The 18,867-nt window shown below is 40.7% G+C and overlaps 1 protein-coding gene across 5 annotated transcripts in view; it reads right to left on the minus strand.

Moving 5' to 3' along the window:
- TRIM2 (tripartite motif containing 2) overlaps positions 1-18,867 on the minus strand; it is a 127,095-nt gene that overhangs the window by 16,666 nt on the left and 91,562 nt on the right. For 4 of the 5 annotated variants that reach the window (XM_047855979.1, XM_047855980.1, XM_047855982.1 and 1 more), the window contains exons 7-8: positions 5,223-5,326; positions 4,819-4,986 (exon numbers count right to left, since the gene is read on the minus strand). In XM_047855979.1, the coding sequence (XP_047711935.1) occupies positions 4,819-4,986; positions 5,223-5,326 (272 nt within the window). Of the gene's footprint in view, positions 1-1,287; positions 3,714-4,818; positions 4,987-5,222; positions 5,327-18,867 lie in introns of those variants that run through there. The other variant, XM_047855983.1, reaches the window with a different exon arrangement.

Consider the following 18,867-nt stretch of genomic DNA (forward strand, 5'->3'; position numbering starts at 1 on the left):
TTAGTGGTGGTAGGAGAAACTCTTACTTTTCATTTTATACTCATCTGTAGGGTTATTTTAAATACTTTAAGGTTTGTTTGTTGCTAGAGAGAGAGAGAGGGTGTGTGTGTGTGTGTGTGTGTGTGTGTGTGTGTGCGTGCAAGTGGTGGGGGGGGCGGGGAGAGAGAATCCCAAGCAGGCTCTGCACTGTCAGTGAGAGACCAATGCGGGGCTTGAACTCACAAACTGTGAGGTTATTACCTGAGCTGAAGTCAGATGCTTAACCAACTAAGCCACCCAGGTGCCCTTAGCATCAAATACCTATTTGCATGTATTACTTTTTAAATTAAAATTTTTAATTCCAAAATAATTTCATTCCCCTAGGTTCTGTTTTAGTCCCCTTATTTTCTCTCTATATATTAGTGCTGCCTGATAGAAATATAACATGAGCCATGTATGTAATTAAGATTTTTCTTAATTACAACATCAAAAAAAAAAAACCAAAAAGAAAAAAGGAAAATTATTTAAATCATATATTTGACCTAACATATCTAAAAGTTATCATTTTAACATATAATCAATATTAAAATTACTGATGAAATATTTTACATTTTTTTTTACTAAGCCTTTGAAATCCAGTGTGTTTTTCACATGCATAGCACATCTCAATTTAGACTCATCCCATTTCAAGACCTCAGAATCCCTGTCCTAGTGGCTATCAAATTGGATAGAGCAATTCTATATACTTCTTCTAAGATCTCATTTTGTTATGGCATCAACTTTCACCTCTGTACATAAAAGTCTCAAATCCGTATCTTTAGTCCCGGCCTATTTTACAAGTTATCATCTTAAACTCAACCAGTATTAAACCAAATTTACCTCTTCATTTCCACCATTTAAAAAAAGGAAACCCAAATTAACACCTCCCGATTTCCTAGTTCCTTATTTTATTTATTTCTTTTGAGAGAGAGCACACACAGGTGAGTGTGGGGAGGGGCAGAGTGACAGAGAGAGAAAGAATCCCAAGCAGGTTCCAGGCTGTCAGTGCAGAACCCAATGCAGGACTTGAACCCATGAACTGTGAGATCGTGACCTGAGTCAAAATCAAGAATCGGATGCTTAGGGGTGCCTGGGTGGCGCAGTCGGTTAAGCGTCCGACTTCAGCCAGGTCACGATCTTACGGTCCGTGAGTTCGAGCCCCGCGTCAGGCTCTGGGTTGATGGCTCAGAGCCTGGAGCCTGTTTCCGATTCTGTGTCTCCCTCTCTCTCTCTGCCCCTCCCCCGTTCATGCTCTGTCTCTCTCTGTCCCAAAAATAAATAAATGTTGCAAAAAAAATTAAAAAAAAAAAAAAAAAAAAAGAATCGGATGCTTAAGCAACGGAGACACCCAGGTGCCCCTCCTAGTTCCTCTTCCTCCTAGATACCACAGTTCATTCAAACCCAGGATCCAAATTTCAAAGCAAAATTCACTCTTCCCTTTCCAAGTTTGAACCTCAGTTTTCTTGTCTGTAAAATAAATGGCAGCTACTGTATTTACCTCCTGGGTCATGTAGATTCTGAAGGATAGAGTGCCAAGCACAGCATATGGCATCCATTCTCCTTCTCTCCATTCTTCAGTTGGTTTCATACCTGACCCTCAGAACTATCTTCCTTCCTAACAGACATGCAGGTATGTGCAGAGAGTATGGAGAGAGGCAATAGGGACTGTTCATAGTGGGGGTTCAGACCCTGTGTGATCTTTTATTCTTGTAAGCTTATAAATGAGATTCACATTTGATCTCTTTGATACAAAGAGACACATTCACTTAGGAAGGAAACAATGATATTCTTGCAAGGGAATTTGTTGTAATAAATTTGATTCTCATTTTGCAATCTAGCTCAGAGATCAGAGGCTATACCATAATGGCTTTTATTAACGAAACTGTATACTTTCTTTCATGTTGTAATGGAAGCTATGTCAGTAGAGATCAAAAGGAAGAGAGAACGCTCTGATTTTTACAGCAAGAATATTATCACTAGCTGACATTATTAACACTAGTTGTTACTTAGAATGACTCAGCCATATAATACCAAGCAGATGATAATTATGTAGAATAAAAACAGAAAATAAAGGATTATGGCCATGTAGTAAGAGCTAGGTCTTAAAATAAAACAAAAACCTTAAATGTTGAGTCAAAACCTCTTTTCTTTTTCCTTTCCCTTTATCACTCCCAGTTTAGCTGCACAAGATTCTACCATGTGAAATAAGAGTTACTGAATTTGGCCTGACAATGTGTCCCCTGTCTTAAATAGGATAGTAAACAGAGATATTTTAGACCCCAGCTTTGGAACAGTTAAATAAAAGTATTTAACTCAACAAGAAGGTCGATAAGTTGAGGAAGGGATGATTTTAGAACATGGTGGCCAGAGGCCTCTGTATCTGTTCTGGGGTCACAAAAGGTTCCTAGATGGGCTGGAAGATATAAATCAGCAGAAAAGATGGAAAGGAAAAAATCAGATGCAGAGAAGAATGAAAATTAGGGCTAAGAATTTGGTGAGTGAAAGAAAGAAAATGGGATAATCTATTGTATCTCTAGAACTATTAGGAACAAATACAAAGAATCCACTTTTGTGTCAAAGATTGGTCTTTCTGAGCACCTGTTTAATTTTACTGAATCCCACTGAAAAAGAAAATAAGTATCTCTGAGTAAATGGTCATGTGTATGGTCAGTTGGATGAGCTCCCATACACTACTAAACCATTTTCACTTGCTATCCCTTTATCCCCTGATCAATGCCTATTGAAAAAAAAAAGGGTAAGGTGAAACTATACCATATCCATTCCCCCAATCCTCTAGAGGGCATGAGTGTCCTTGTTTATTCCAATTACTACCAATAGTATTCCAACTATGAGAATCCAATCTTCCAGGAAGAGTGTCTATTACGTATAAAATATTGAACCGTTGAATAAAAAATGCATAATTCAGGAAGCCCTTCTCTCTTAGATATAAAACTCCTGTTTCAACCTATTTTACTATGTTAGATATAAAATGTTTCAGTATATTAGATTTAAAACTCTTGCTTCAATACTTATTTTAGCATTCATTTATGCATTTAGAGAGACAAGTCATGATTTTGCTAGAGTACGTAACAAGAAGAAATGGGTTGTCTCCAAACTAGATGGATATTTTCAAAAGGTCACTGAACAGCCTTCCTTCTTATTCATGTTAAAGTTGTTATATTTGGGTATGTCTTACTACAAACGCAATTATGAAAATACAAAAGAAGATGAGGGAGTTAGAGATACACAAAGGCAAGAGGCCTTTCTGTGTATGTGGCTATCATACAGAGTCATCAAATTTCTAGGGGAACAAAAAAACATCAAAGACAATCGAACAATTGTGTATACTATGGTAGAATTAAAAACTGTGGCTTTTTATTCTCCTAGATTGAAAAGATCCTGCCCCACACAAAACAAAAGCTCCAATCTGAGGGTTAATAATTATGAAAATAATGTGTTTTAATAAAAATGATGAGGTGACTGTAGGGATCCAATAACTTTAAAAAGAAAAATATAAATTCCTCCAATAAGACACAAATGAGTGAACTTTGCGTAATCTTCAGGATTCCAAAATAGATTATGAAGAGCATCATTTCTGAACATTTAGACAAGGAAGTGATGACCAGGTGCTGGCATGAGGTCATGAAGTCCAAATCACAGCTGATCAAATAGACTTCATTTTTTGGACAGGGTTACTGGAAGCAATGGAAAAGAACATTTTTTAGATGCCTATTTCATACGAGCCACGTATAAAATCCAGAAATAAATCTCATTTAATCCTTACCCAAATCCTACAAAATAGATTTTTTTTTAATCCAAATGGGACATACGAGACTATCGAAACTCAAGGAAAGTTGTATCATTAGTTAAAAGCTGCAGAGTTGGCATTCCGAAGGGTTGGTCTGGTCTGAATAAAAGTTCACGTTGTCACCTGAAAGAGAAGCCTCCAGCAGGCTGGACAGGGCAATGCAGAAGGCACAGTGCGTATGGCCTTCAAAAAACACCTTTGACAAAGTACCTCATAATCTTGTGAACAAATGCAGAAAATGGGCTGCATAATAATACTCTTTGATAACACTTCAGAAGAGATTTCTGCTGTCACTAGAGGGCTCTCTACTCTTTCTTGATGCAGAAACAGATGATGCTAGGGACACCAGCAAAACTGTCAAATGATGGCCCCCCCGCCGTCCCCCTCCCCCTCCCCCTCCCCCTCCAGTGCAGCTCGACTCACCTTTCCTCTGTGCAGCTGCCATTTTCTTGTCCTTCAGATTCCTGTATTATACACTTTAACACTAGGTTCTCAGATTGTACCTAACAATGCATGACTGATTCGAGGCTGACACAAATTGTTTTATATCCTTTCTGGTGTCTTTTTTTTTTTTTTTCCTCAAGGGGCTTGTAGGTTTTTTCAAAGGTAGAAACCATGTTTTATAATTCCATTTCTCCCGTATCATCTATCAAAGGCTTGAGAAAGTAGAAGGCACTTCATACCTGACCATCTGTAGGTTAATCTAGGAAATTTCAATTGCCTCTTCAGTACCTTTTTCTCTCAGTTGTTCTTCATTGAATTTAGGTAAATCTGATGATATGTAAAAAAAGCCACTGAACCTAGCTGCTTTACAAAATGAAGCCACTGTTTCAGATGTATAACATTTATGATAATATCATTGTTACGCTCCATAAAACTTAGATGCAACAAAGTCAGTGTGTCTTTTGTGTATGAAAACTTGTTGAACTTCATCTTGTATTTCCTATCCCTTCTCTCTACTGCTTAGAAGCCAACTGCTAGTTTAATCTTACCTTAAACTTGCCATCAGAAGAGAAAATGCTAACCCACTTATTATCATAGTCTGCAATGATTATGTCCCCACTGGGATGCACGGCTACTCCTGTGGGCCGCTGCAGCTGTCCGGGAGAGCGTCCTCGTATGCCAAACCGACTTTTGAACTGGCCATCATTGGAAAATATCTGCAAAACAAATGACATCCCTTGGAATGTGCACTAGCACAGGAATTAGTGAGGAAAAAGGAGTCAAGAACATTTGTCATATGTACTAGAGGTCAGACCATGCAAACTCTAGCTGAAGAAAAGTCTACTAAAAGTTTCCCTTTCTTTCCTCATACTGTGGATCTTAAACTTTTACATAGGAAAGTATGCAATTATGTTTTATTGTGTAAACAAAGGTACATAATTAGGGGCCATACCTGTACACATTGGTTGTTGCTGTCTGCAATTAATATCTTTCCACTTGTAGATGCAGCTACCCCTTGAAGATTTGTAAATTCTCCTTTATTTCTCCCTTTGGTACCTAGAAACAAAGTATAAAAGCACAGAAATTAAGCAAAAGAGAATTGTTAATTTTAATGTTTTTTAATGTTTATTTATTTTTAGTGAGAGAGAGAGAGAGAGGGAGAGCATGTGTGCATGAGTGGGGGAGGGGCTGTCAGTACAAAGCGCAACTCAGAGCTTGACCCCGTGAACCGAACAGGAAGATCATGACCTGAGCTGAAATCAAGAGTTCAATGTTTAAATGACTGGATGACCCAGGCACCCCAGCAAGAGAAAATTAGATCTCTCAGTTTCTTCAAGAGAATTAGTCAGGCTTCCACAGGTAAACTGAGAATGTATTTTTTTTTTTAATTATACTTTAAAAACAAAAACCTCCCCCACCATTACCTAATCCATATGCTCCTTAACTTCTCTTCCAGACCAATAAAGTCTTTGCAAAATTACTTTTTTAGGCAAATGCAATCTTAAGTCATAACTGCATATTACTTTAACATTGCATTAATAACCATATTAAAATATATTAGATTTCACAAAGAAACAATAATAAAAACTAATACTACAATCAAGGATATGCAACAAGAGAGGGCCTTATTTTAGAGTTTTGCCAAAATCCCACCCTCTCACTCGGCAGTTCTTGGAAGAATCCCAACTTGAAGAAACTTCTAAGAAGAAGCTTTCAGTACATTTAACAAACCACAAAGTCTCAGATGTTATAAAACTATCAGGCTGATTTCTTTTTTTAAGTTTATTTATTTTTGAGAGAGAAAGCACAGGGGAAGGGCAGAGACAGAATCCCAAGCAGGCTCTGCGCTGTCAGTGCAAGCCCAATGCAGGGCTCTAACTCACAAACCATGACATCATGACCTGAGCTAAAATCAAGATGCTTAACCGATGAGCCACCTGGGTGTCCCAGGCTGATTTCCATGTACTGATTTACTCATGCAGTATTTTCAAAGACTCAGTACCTCATATGTAGTATATTCTTCCTGAAAACATACAAGATATCCTGACAGAGCACTTTCTGGACTAAATAAATACAAAAAGCAAAGGAAAGTTAATCAATCCAATAATATTTTCATCTATACTAGACTTTTTAATGAGAGGTGAGGCAGGAGAAAAAAAAAAGCCAAGGTATCTATGGATTAACAGATTTCTGTTTTTGTTTCAAAACAAATGTTTACAACTTATTTCAACAGGACCATGTAAATATTAATGAATGGAAATGGACTGAATTGTGCTCAGAAATGACCAGGAAGGACATTTAAGTTTTCATGGAGAGAGAGGAAGCTATGCCTTCAGTTTTTTGGCACTTCTATCATTTCATTTCATCATATCATTTCATTTTTTAAATCAGATTCACAAGAGGAATTTGATATTTTGGTTTTAGACATCAATGCCGTGCCTTAGGCACACTTAGACAATGGCACACTGATAGTGGCTGACGTCAAACACATGCGTAAGCACTGCTTAGAAATAGTTAGACTCGCCAGCGTTACCCTGATTCCAAAACTAGACAAAGACCCCACTAAAAAGGAGAACTATAGACCAATTTCCCTGATGAACACGGATGTAAAAATCTTCAACAAAATATTAGCCAACTGGATCCAACAATACATTAAAAAAATCATTCACCATGACCAAGTGGGATTTACACCTGGGATGTGGGGCTGATTCAATATCCGGAAAACAATCAACATAATTCATCACATCAATAAAAGAAAGGACAAGAACCATATGATCCTCTCAATAGATTCAGAGAAAGCATTTGACAAAATACAGCATCCTTTCTTGATAAAAACCCTCAAGAAAGTAGGAATAGAAGGATCATACCTCATGATCATAAAAGCCATATATGAAAAGACCCAACGCTACTATCATCCTCAATGGGGAAAAACTGAGAGCTTTCCCCCTAAGGTCAGGCGCAAGACAGGGATGTCCACTCTCATCACTGTTATTCAACATAGTATTGGAAGTCTTAGCCTCTGCAATCAGACAACACGAAGAAATAAAAGGCATCTAAATCGGCCAGAAGGAGGTCAAACTTTCACTTCTCGCAGATGACATGATACTTTATATGGAAAACCCAAAATATTCCACCAAAAAAGTGCTAGAACTGATCAATGAATTCAGCAAAGTTGCAGGATATAAAACCAATGCACAGAAATCGGTTGCATTCTTATACACACCAACAATGAAGGAACAGAAAGAGAAATCAAGGAACCGATCCCATTTACAGTAGCACCAAAAACCATAAAATACCTAGGAATAAATCTAACCAAAAGGTGAAAAATCTATACACTGAAAACAATAGAAAGCTTATGAAAGAAATTGAAGAAGACACAAAAAAATGGAAAAATATTCCATGCTCCTGGATAGGAAGAACAAATATTGTTAAAATGTCAATACTACCCAAAGCAATCTACATATTCAATGCAATACCTATTAAAGTAACACCAGCATTCTTCACAGAGGTAGAACAAATAATCCTAAAATCTGTATGGAACCAGAAAAGACCCTGAATAGCCAAAGCAATCTTGAAAAAGAAAACCAAAGCAGGAGGCATCACAATCCCAGACTTCAAGCCGTATTACAAAGCTGTAATCATCAAGACAGTATGGTACTGGCACAAAAAACAGAAACTCAGATCAATGGAACATAATAGAGAACCCAGAAATGGACCCACACACATATGGCCAACTAATCTTTGACAAAGCAGGAAAGAATATCCAATGGAATAAAGACAGTCTCCTCAGCAAACGGTGCTGGGAAAACTGGACAGTGACATGCAGAAGAATGAACCTGGACCACTTTCTTACACCATACACAAAAATAAACTCAAAATGGATGAAAGACCTCAACGTAAGACAGGAAGCCATCAAAATCCTCGAGGAGAAAGCAGGCAAAAACCTCTTTGACCTTGGCCGCAGCAACTTCTTACTCAACACGTCTCTGTCTGGAGGCAAGGGAAACAAAAGCAAAAATGAACTATTGGGACCTCATCAAAATAAAAAGCTTCTGCACAGCGATGGACATAATCAGCAAAACTAAAGGGCAACTGACGGAATGGGAGAAGATATTTGTAAACGACATCAGATAAAGGGTTAGAATCCAAAATCTATAAAGAACTTCTCAAACTCAACACCCAAAAACAAATAATCCAGTCAAGAAATGGGCAAAAGACATGAGTCCACTTCTCCAAAGAAGACATCCAGATGGCCAACCGATACATGAAAAAATGCTCAATATCACTCATCATCAGGGAAACACAAATCAAAACCACCATGAGATACCACCTTACACCTGTCAGAATGGCTAACATGAATAACTCAGGCAACAATAGATGTTGACGAGGATGCAGAGAAAGAGGATCTCTTTTGCATTGTTGGTGGGAATGCAAACTGGTGCAGCCACCCTGGAAAACACTATGGAGGTTCCTCAAAAAATTAAAAATAGAACTACCCTACGACCCAGCAATTGCACTACTAGGCATTTATCCAAGGGATACAGGTAAGCTGTTTCGAAGGGACACACATGCACCCCCATGTTTATAGCAGCACTATCGACAATAGCCAAAGTATGGAAAGAGCCCAAATAAATGTCCATCCATGGATGAATGGATAAAGAAGATGCGGTATATATATATACAATGGAGTATTACTCAGCAATCAGAATGAAATCTTGCCATTTGCAACTATGTGGAAGGAGACTCTTCAATATGGAAAAGAAACAGAGGGTTACTGGAGGGGTTGTGGGAGGGGTGATGGGCTAAATGGGTAAAGGCATTAAGAAATATACTCCTGAAAGCATCGTTGCACTATGTGCTAACTAACTTGGATGTAAATTAAAAAAATAAATTAAATTAAATGGTAAAAAAAGAAATAGAGTCTCCTGAAACAGATTTTGGGGTTTAGGAAATGAAATTGGCAATGGAATTAAACTCAGAATAAACTGAACAGAACTGCTGGGCAGAAACATCTTACTTAGACCACCTGGTTCTCACCATGTAACCGAACCCAAGTCCATCTGCCCAACGCCCAGCAAAGTCAATCACTTGGAGGCATGGAGTATGCTGCAAGGAAAGGATTTATCCAGAGGCCACCAAAGGAGGACATGGGAGGACAAGCCTCAGGTCTGCCTCCCTGCAGGAGGAGAGTCCAGGAATTTTAAAAGGCAAACAAAAAGGTCTGGGCAAAAACCTGCAGCTATGGTTCTTAGTCTGCGGCTGTGGATTAGTCCCAGTCCCGTTAACCCTTTGGTTACCAGCTTCAACTAGACGTACATGGTAGTCGTTTTACGGAAATCCTGGACTCCACTCCATCAAGTTTACTCATCACCTCTGTATCTCATCTACTCTCACTAACACAAAAGAAAACTTTGAGATAAAGATTCTCAAAAGAACATCTTCCATGTTGCAGAAGAAAGGTTCTATTTTATTTCAAATGTTATCAGAAGAGATGATGTTTTATACTTGATCTGCATAGATTCCCTATAATGTGCATGTACATGATATCAGCTAACACTCTTTTAAAATGATGTGTTGGTATCTGTTGGTCGAAGGGGAAGGGGTGTTTAGCCCTTGAGGGAGGATGTGCCAACATGGTATTAGCTTTTGGTCATTCCCTCTGATGTCTGAATAGCGGCAGGTGAAGAGGTACAGCAAAACTGAAGGACCAGGAAAAAAAATACTTCTTCTAAAACGCACAGTCTATAAATACTTTTTTAAAGGTAGTGGGGCAAGGCCAGACAAAACTTAGCTTGTCAAAAACATTTGATAAAAACATGGAAGTTATTAGCAAGATAAGTTACTAAGGACCAAGTAACGAAACATAGTAACACAGCAAGAGTCCTCCAACTGAGATTGGAACATGAACTAAAGAAGTGACTCTGTAAAGAAACCCCAGGCTATTCTAGGTCCTTGCTTACATAAAACTGGAAGTGTAACCATGGCTTAGAGGACACACAGGTAGTGGAAAGAAATACTGAAAATAGGGAGGGGAATAAAAGCCACCTAAACAGAGTAGATGGACACTGGTGCTGTGCTTCTGGTCCACATAGGGACAGAAACCTGCCTGCAGCCCTCTTTTATCTAACCATTTGTCTATCCTGCTAAAGACAAAGCCGATTCTACTCCAAAAAGGCTCTGCAGGCAGCAGGCTGGCGTTTGAAAGGAAGGAAAAAATTATGGAGACAATGGTACTTTAGTAGAAGTTAAGGGGTGCTTTAGTCAAAAAGATTTAATTTTCCTTCCAAAAATATAAGAGGTGATGTTGAAGGAGGGAAAATACATGTGCACAAATTGCTGACACTGTTTTTCTTTGCAGAAGTAAAGATACACTTCCAAGTGCAGGTAACACTCGGGAGGACATTCTGTTGGACCCCATATCAATACCATTTGGAACAAGGCAAAGGAAGGGTCTATGCTGAGTTTGAAATGAACTGAGATGTTCAGCGCCTACCAATACTGGGTCATAAGAGCAATGGAACCTTGTCACAAAAGACCACACTATTGGAAAGACGTTCTACAGCCTCTACTGAGCTCCGGGTGTTGGCCCAGCTCTTATTCTTGGTCTCAAGTTAACTAGAGCTGGATCCTGATGCCCCACATATAAATAAGATCACAGGGTTGAAAGAACAGCTGTTAGTCCCAATTTGCTTATATATTTTTGAAAGAGCTAGATGGAGCAGGCACTCCCATTTTAATTTTATAACATTTGTTTTTAAAAATCTTTTTCTTCAGTGGGGCATCTGGGTGGCTCAGTCGGCTAAGCATCTGACTTCGGCTCAGGCCATGATCTTGTGGTTCATGAGTTTGAGCCCTGCATTGGGTTCTGTACTGACAGCTCAGTGGCTAAAGCCTGCTTCGGATTCTGTGTCTCCCTCTCTCTCTCTGCTCCTCCCCCGCTCTCTCTCTCTCTCCCTCTCTCTCTCTCAAAAATAAAAACATTTAAAAATTTAAAAAATATATATTTTTAAGCCACATGGATTGGTATCCAAATAGCTGGGGTTGGCATGATTGGTAATACCCTCTGATTCTTTTTTTTTTTTTTTTTTTAATTTTTTTTTTTTTCAACATTTATTTATTTTTGGGAGAGAGAGAGACAGAGCATGAACGGCGGAGGGGCAGAGAGAGAGGGAGACACAGAATCGGAAACAGGCTCCAGGCTCTGAGCCATCAGCCCAGAGCCCGACGCGGGTCTCGAACTCACGGACTGTGAGATCGTGACCTGGCTGAAGTCGGACGCTTAACCGACTGCGCCACCCAGGCGCCCCTACCCTCTGATTCTTATGAGCAACTTTGATCTTGTCAGAAATTATTCATCACCATTTAAAAAAAATTCTACTTGAGTCTTAAGCACAGCAGGGTCACAGTGTTACTCCTGAAGATCAAAAGAAACCACCAGCATATTCTTGAGGAACAGCTAATGCTATCTTTATTAGCAGATAAACTACAAAAATCTTGATGATGAGCAATAATGTGGAACTATAGTATATTATCATTATGCTGAAATGCATACAATCCAGGTGTTTATAAAGCGTCTTGGGATCAAAATAAAATAAATAGAAATTCCAGAAGTCAGAAATAATTTGGGATCATGCTTTACTCTTCAAGACTTTTAGTATATTCTATTTAGACTATAGAAAAGTACTCCCATTCCAAAGTATTCTACCATATGATGAAAACTAGTTCTTTAATAATGAATATAAATGTATAACACAAACATACATAGTACTTGCAACATCTTTTCCTGACTACTTTGATTTGGTGGTTACATTTTGGCTAGTAAAATGAGTAACACCAGTTTTAAAAGTAATTATAAATAATTTGGCAACAATTCCATAAGATAATGAAACTCGTTTTTCCCAGATGTTAAGCTAGCTGATGAAGCATGAAATGAATTTTTAAGCCAACAGCTTCTCGTCTGTGCACCACCCCCCAGACACTCCCCCCATGCCTCCAGAAGATTACAGAAGGGAAGCTCCTGGATTGGAAGAGGTGATCGATAACCGCACACTTCCGAATCCCACCCCCATTCCAACTTACTATGAAAATGAATGCAAAGTAACTCTAGGTACTTTGAATGGGATAACGCAAGAGGATGACACTGATCAAAATATGGGGTCTAAAATAGGATTTTCAAATTAGCAGGTGCTTAACAAATCTTTGCTGAATGAGTGAGTGCTCAGATACATTATTAATGACTGAGTAAATTACACCCCACATTATATCATGGAAAAACGAAACATTCGGTAATATTTATAGCACTTTCATAATATGTTCTCTCGTGTACTCCCTGTAACAACCCCATGAAGATAAATATTATTGTTCATTTTATAGGTGAGAAAACGAAGCTGGACACATCACAAAGGTAGTAAAGACACAGAGAAAAGAATAAAATTCAGTTTTCCCACTCTTTTACATAATACTTTTTCTAATATGCACATTGTTGTGTTTTTTTTTTTTTTTTTTTTAATTTCAAATAACCTCTACACCCAACGTGGGACTCAAACTCATGCCACCAAGATCAAGAGTCTTAGGCTTTACTGGGGTACCTGGGTGGCTCAGTTGGTTGAGGTCATGATCTTGCGGTCTGTGAGTTCAAGCCCCGCGTTGGGCTCTGTGCTGACAGCTCAGAGCCTGGAGCCTGTTTCCGATTCTGTGTCTCCCTCTCTCTCTGCCCCTCCCCTGTTCATGCTCTGACTCTCTCTCTCTCTCTCTCTCTCTCTCTCTCTCTCTGTCAAAAATAAATAATCATTAAAAAATTTTTTTTTAAATAAGAGTCTTAGGTTTTACTGACTGAGCCAGCCAGGTGCTCCTGCTTCTTTCTAACTGGACTTTAGAATACCGGGTTTTTGGGGTGAAGATAATGACCTCTGAGCTCATATGGATCATGCTTTCTCCATAAAACCCTCAGGAGTTCCATTCCTTATCACATGGTATTTTAACTGTTTAACTGTCTCTCACTAAACTGTTGAGTTCCCCAGGGCAAGGGCAACAACTGTCCTGTTTGTTGTCGTACCCCATAACACAGCACAGTGCCAAGCACTCAGGAAATATTAACGACATCTTTTCCCACTTGAAAGAGTGGGAAAACTCTTCCCACAAGAAGAGTTCTCAAGCATGAGATTCTCGAAGGGGTGTGCCAGGGTCCCTGTAAAGACTTCAGATGCCAAATTAGCATGATCTCTCTCCTCAGGGATTTTAGTGTGGAGAGGTGGTGGTTTGGAGAGGTGAGTCAAGGGAGAAGAGGCATAAAATATCACATCTTCCTATAAAGACTCCAAACTTACGTTAAGTGATTTTACACATCCATTTTACATTATAAGAAAGCACACTGTTCTCGAGTACAAAAGAGTACTTCACTCAATACTTCTCCCCGACACATTAAGGTATGGTGTATGAATTACATCATTTGGAACAATTCAACTGCAATGCTTTCACTCCCTCCCACATCTTCTGGCTTTCCCTTTGTTCAAAGACTTTCTTTGGTAGCTGACAAAACCAGCTCATGGTAGTCAGCAAACTCTTGACAGTGCAGGGAAAAATAATCCCCATGTTTCATCAACAGATGCTCTATGCTACCTCCCTAAACTCATTCAAGATGGTTTTCAAGTACAATATCAGAATTAACACAATAACTCATTCACAGTGGGCATATAATTAAGTTTTCAGGCGTGGGAGGTATCAAATTTCTCAACTTTGGAAAACCACAGTAGTTAAAGGACATTTTAGATGAAGAGGAATCGTTGTGCAATTAAAAAGGCACGGGCGTCAAAGGCACAGGCAGCTTGGGTCCTAGCCCAGCAATCTGAGCCCCCATCCCTTCAGTGGTAGGGATAATTATATGCTGTCCTGATAATTGGCTCTTGAGGGGCAGGAGCTGCGGGAGGAGCTCTGATTTGTAGCCTCTGCCCACTCCTGTAGTGTAAATGGTCCCATCCCGGCTGATTTCCAGCTACCGACAGGGCGTCACTGAACAGTGATGGGGAGGCAGAGGGCACGCTGGCATGCACCACATATTATGTTGTGGTAGGTATATTACACCGTGGGGGCATTAGCAACTGAAAGCGTATTATCCCTACTACAGAGTTTAAGTAAGATGACATATGGAAATAGACTGCACAGAGCCTGGCTCAGAGAATGCTTAGTCTTTCTTCCTGAGTCCGTTCCCCATCCTTTCTCCCTGAACCACACTGAAGCTCATGATTTAAAGTAACTTCTCTCAGGGCACCTGGGTGGCTCAGCTGGTTAAGTGTCTGACTTCAGCTCAGGTCATGATCTCGTGGTTCGTGAGTTCGGGCCCTGCATCCGGCTCTGTGCTGACAACACAGAGCCTGGAGTCTGTTTTGGATTCTGTGTCTCCCTCTCTCTCTGCCCCTCCCCTGCTCATGCTCTTTCTCTCTCTCAAAATTAAATAAAAATGTTAAAAAAAAATTCTTAAATAACTTCTCTCTACTTTTCACTCCCAAATGGATCTTTATCACTGACTTCTTTACTAAGCTCCAAACCTACACTCCAAACTGCCTATGGTACACTTCAACCTGGTTGATCAAAACTGAAATATACCTCCCTTCCCCTGACTATCCTTACCTCGGTTGATAAGGATAAGAATAACAACAGCCAACATTTATTGCCTCCTTACTATGTGCCTGTACTGTCTGAATACATTTTACATATATTATTTTGATCCTCACCATATGAAGTATGTGTTAATACCATCCCCATTTTACAGATATAGAAAGTGAGGCACAGGGGCGCCTGGGTGGCGCAGTCGGTTAAGCGTCCGACTTCAGCCAGGTCACGATCTCGCGGTCCGTGAGCTCGAGCCCCGCGTCGGGCTCTGGGCTGATGGCTCGGAGCCTGGAGCCTGTTTCCGATTCTGTGTCTCCCTCTCTTTCTCTGCCCCTCCCCCATTCATGCTCTGTCTCTCTCTGTCCCAAAAATAAATAAACGTTGAAAAAAAAAAATTTAAAAAAAAGAAAGTGAGGCACAGACGGTTAAATAATTTCCCCTAAATCATACAGCTAATACACAGCAGGATGGGATTTGAATTAAGCACTCAGGCTTTTCAGTTCTTTACTATGTTCTTCACTGCTTAGGTTAACTATTACTTCTACACTACAGCTATGAATAATAGGTTACCTAGTATTACCTACTTTGCCTCTCTAAAGTGCACTGAACATCATTCAGTGCCAGGCACTACTCTAAGCTCTTTGGTGTACCAGTTCATTTAATCTTCACAACCCCTTATGAGGTACATTATTCTTATCATGCCCATTTTATGGAGGAAAGTGACGCACCGAGAGGGTAAGTAGCTTCCCCAGGACTGCACAGATGAGAAAGTGGCCATGTTGGGGCCGGGACCCAGGGCAGTTCAGCTTCAGAGTGCACAGCCTGAACCACTGTTCATTCACTCTACTGCTCCACATCCCTACAGCATTCAAGCCAGACATCAAGAAGTTTGATTTGGCCACCGAGCCCTGCCCTCTCCCTCCTGAGCATTTCTAAATCTCCCATTTCCTCTCCACTCCATCACAACACTCTTAATCTGCCACTTGTAATAGCTCGTGTGGACTACTGCAGGAAGGGGGCAGCTCCCTGCTTCCTGGGAGAGACTTCGGAGGAGTCGACCTCCTAGAAAGCCCCCCAGGCTCTATGGAAACAAGCAGCTGTAGTAACCCACTGTACCACTTTACACGGTGCAGTGCCTCCCCATTGCCCACACAGCTACGGGTCTCAAACCTCAGTGTGCAGAAGCATCACCACAGCTTGTAGAATGCAGATTCCTGGCCCTCCCCAGAGACTGAGAAACACAGGTATAGAGAACAAAGTCCAAGCTCCTTATCGAGGAAACAACCTTTTCTCTGCTTCTCCTTCCTGTGAGGCTCCAGGAAGATGGAATCATTTATGGTTCCTTGAGCTATTCAGTTTCTCACCTTCATGACTTTGCACCTGCTCTCCCTTCGTCTAAAACCCCCTTGTTTCCTTCCATCTGACACTCTTTCTCTTTCAAAGCCAGCTTAGGTTTAGATATCATCTCTGGGACGCGTCTGTGACTCCCCACCACCTGCCAGCCTCCTCCCTGCCACCCCAATTTCTGTATCTTGATTCAAACTGAAGGTACATTTTTTTACATTATCTTTCTCCTTCGGACTGTGGCCTCCTCTAGGTCAGACTCAGAATCTCATGCCTCTTTATACCACAATCTAGCCAAGTGTCTGGAACATAGGAAGTGCTGAGACAGCAGAATTCCATCTAACTTGGGGGTTGGATAATTGGTGAAGAAGGCAAAAATTTAAGTCAAATTTACCCCTGAAAATCTCTTATGTCACCCAGAAAGTGATGATTCACTTTCACGAATACACAAAACCAACACATTATTGACGGTTGTCGAATGAACCCTAGTACATGTTATTATGAAAACCATGTATCCTGCGGCTCCTGGGTGGTTTGGTCAGTTAACTGTCCAACTTCGGCTCAGGTCATGTTCTCATGGTTTGTGAGTTTGAGCCCTGTGTTGGGCTCTGTGCTGACAGCTTGGAGTCTGGAGCCTGCTTTGGATTCTGTGTGTCTCTCTCTGTTCCTCCCATGCTCATTCTCTCTTCTCTCTCTCTCTCTCAAAAATAAATAAATAAGCATCCAAAAAATTGACAGAAAAAGAAGAGAAAACCATGTATCTTCAAGCACAAAATCAGTGCCATGAGAAGCTCCGTATGTGTAAGACCAGTGGAGGGAACAGCAGAGTCATGGTTGCTCCTCCTGGCCCAGGTGTGCAGCTGAATTCCAATGAGTTCTGGATTACATGTGGCAGCCTTCGACACATGCACAGAGGGACTGCTCAAATCATGCATGTTCTATTATCACGCGCCCAACAGCCTAATCGTACAGAGAGACTTAAAGTTCTAAAACAAAGGTGAAGCCAGGGCGCCTGGGTAGCTCAGTCGGTTGAGCGACCAACTTCGGGTCAGGTCATGATCTCACGGTTTGTGAGTTCAAGCCCTGTGTCAGGCTCTGTGCTGACAGCTCAGAGCCTGGAGCCTGCTTCTGATTCTGTGTCTCCCTCTCTCTCTCTGCCCCTCCCCCACTCATGCTCTGTCTCTCTCTGTCTCAGAAATAAATAAACATAAAAAAAAATTAAAAAAAAAAATAAGAAAATAAAACAAAGCTGAAACTGTAAAAAAAAATTGAACTCTTCTTTTTTTGTTTGTTTGAATATACTTTATTGTCAAGTTAGCTAACATAGAGAGTATACAGTGTGCTCTTGGCTTTGGGAGTAGATTCCTGTGATAAGTTGAACTCTCCTAACTATTAATATAAACTCTACCTGTTGTAGCCAACAGCACAGAAGTTGAGAAGACAAGTTCTTAGAAGGCCAGCAGTGTTTGTCTGACATTGCCTAGCACAGCTCCTGGCACGAGAATACATGTGAATGACTGCCCTCGAGCTTAGTGTGTTGCTGCCTATCTGTGTGTCCCTGGACCTCAACACTGGGACCTGACAATGGTGAGAAGGAAGTTAAATCATGCACATAGGTCACAACTGGATCCTATTCAGATGAGCAAAGTACTTATGCAAAGTAGTCGTCTGGGTACTGTTGGGGTTATAAATGATTAAAGACATCATCCTTGACATCAAGTGATTTACAATCTTATCGAGAAGTAAGACCCACTCATAAATAATAATAATCACAATGGACTCTAAAGGAGAAGGTGGTACTTGAGGGAAGGATAAAATTGGGGAAAGAATTCGTAGATAAGGTGCCCGGTGCGGTGGGCTCAACACTGATTTGTCCAGCCTCACCTCCAGCAAGTGCCCTCACCACTTCCATCCCTCTCTCTCTGCCCCCCTGCATCTGCTCACAGGACGTGTCCCTCAGAAACGTCAGTCATGTTCACTCCTCTTCACCTTGCCTTTCCTCCCCACGCTGATCCTCCAACCTGGAATGCCACTTCCACCTGTCAACCTCGACAACTCCTCCTCTTTGTTCAGGTCCTCCCTTAAATTCTTTCTCGTTTTTGTAGCTTTCCATCACCTAACGCATGGCATGAGAGTTAGGTGGTCATACATCTGTCACCCCAGACTGAAAGCTCCTTGAGGGAGGAGATCTCATTTCTTTCATCTATATACTCCCATCACCTGGCGTAGTGCCTAGCAGGTACCAGGTGCTCTAGATATGCTTTTGGAGCTATATTATTGCAGAGTGAGTGGTGCCTTTTGGCTAGACTCTGGATAAGAGCATAAAGTTAAGGAGAAATAGGCCATAAGACCTGCCTTCCTTTCTGCCCCTACATAATAGATGCTTAACATCTCCCAAAGGAGACCATGAGGGTGAGGCCCTAATCCAATATAACTGGAGTCCTCACAGGAAGAGAAGGAAACACCAGGAATATGCATGCATAGAGGCACAACTATATAAAGACGAAGCAGCAAGAAGGCGGCCGTCTAGAAGACAGGGAGAGTGGTCTCACAGGTAACCAACTCTGACACCACCTTGATCTTGGACTTTCAGCCTCCAGAACTGTGAGAAAATAAATTCCCTTTGTTTAAGGCACCCAGGCTAT

Source organism: Prionailurus viverrinus, chromosome B1 (assembly GCF_022837055.1).
Source record: "Prionailurus viverrinus isolate Anna chromosome B1, UM_Priviv_1.0, whole genome shotgun sequence".
NCBI classification, from domain to species: Eukaryota; Metazoa; Chordata; class Mammalia; order Carnivora; family Felidae; genus Prionailurus; species Prionailurus viverrinus.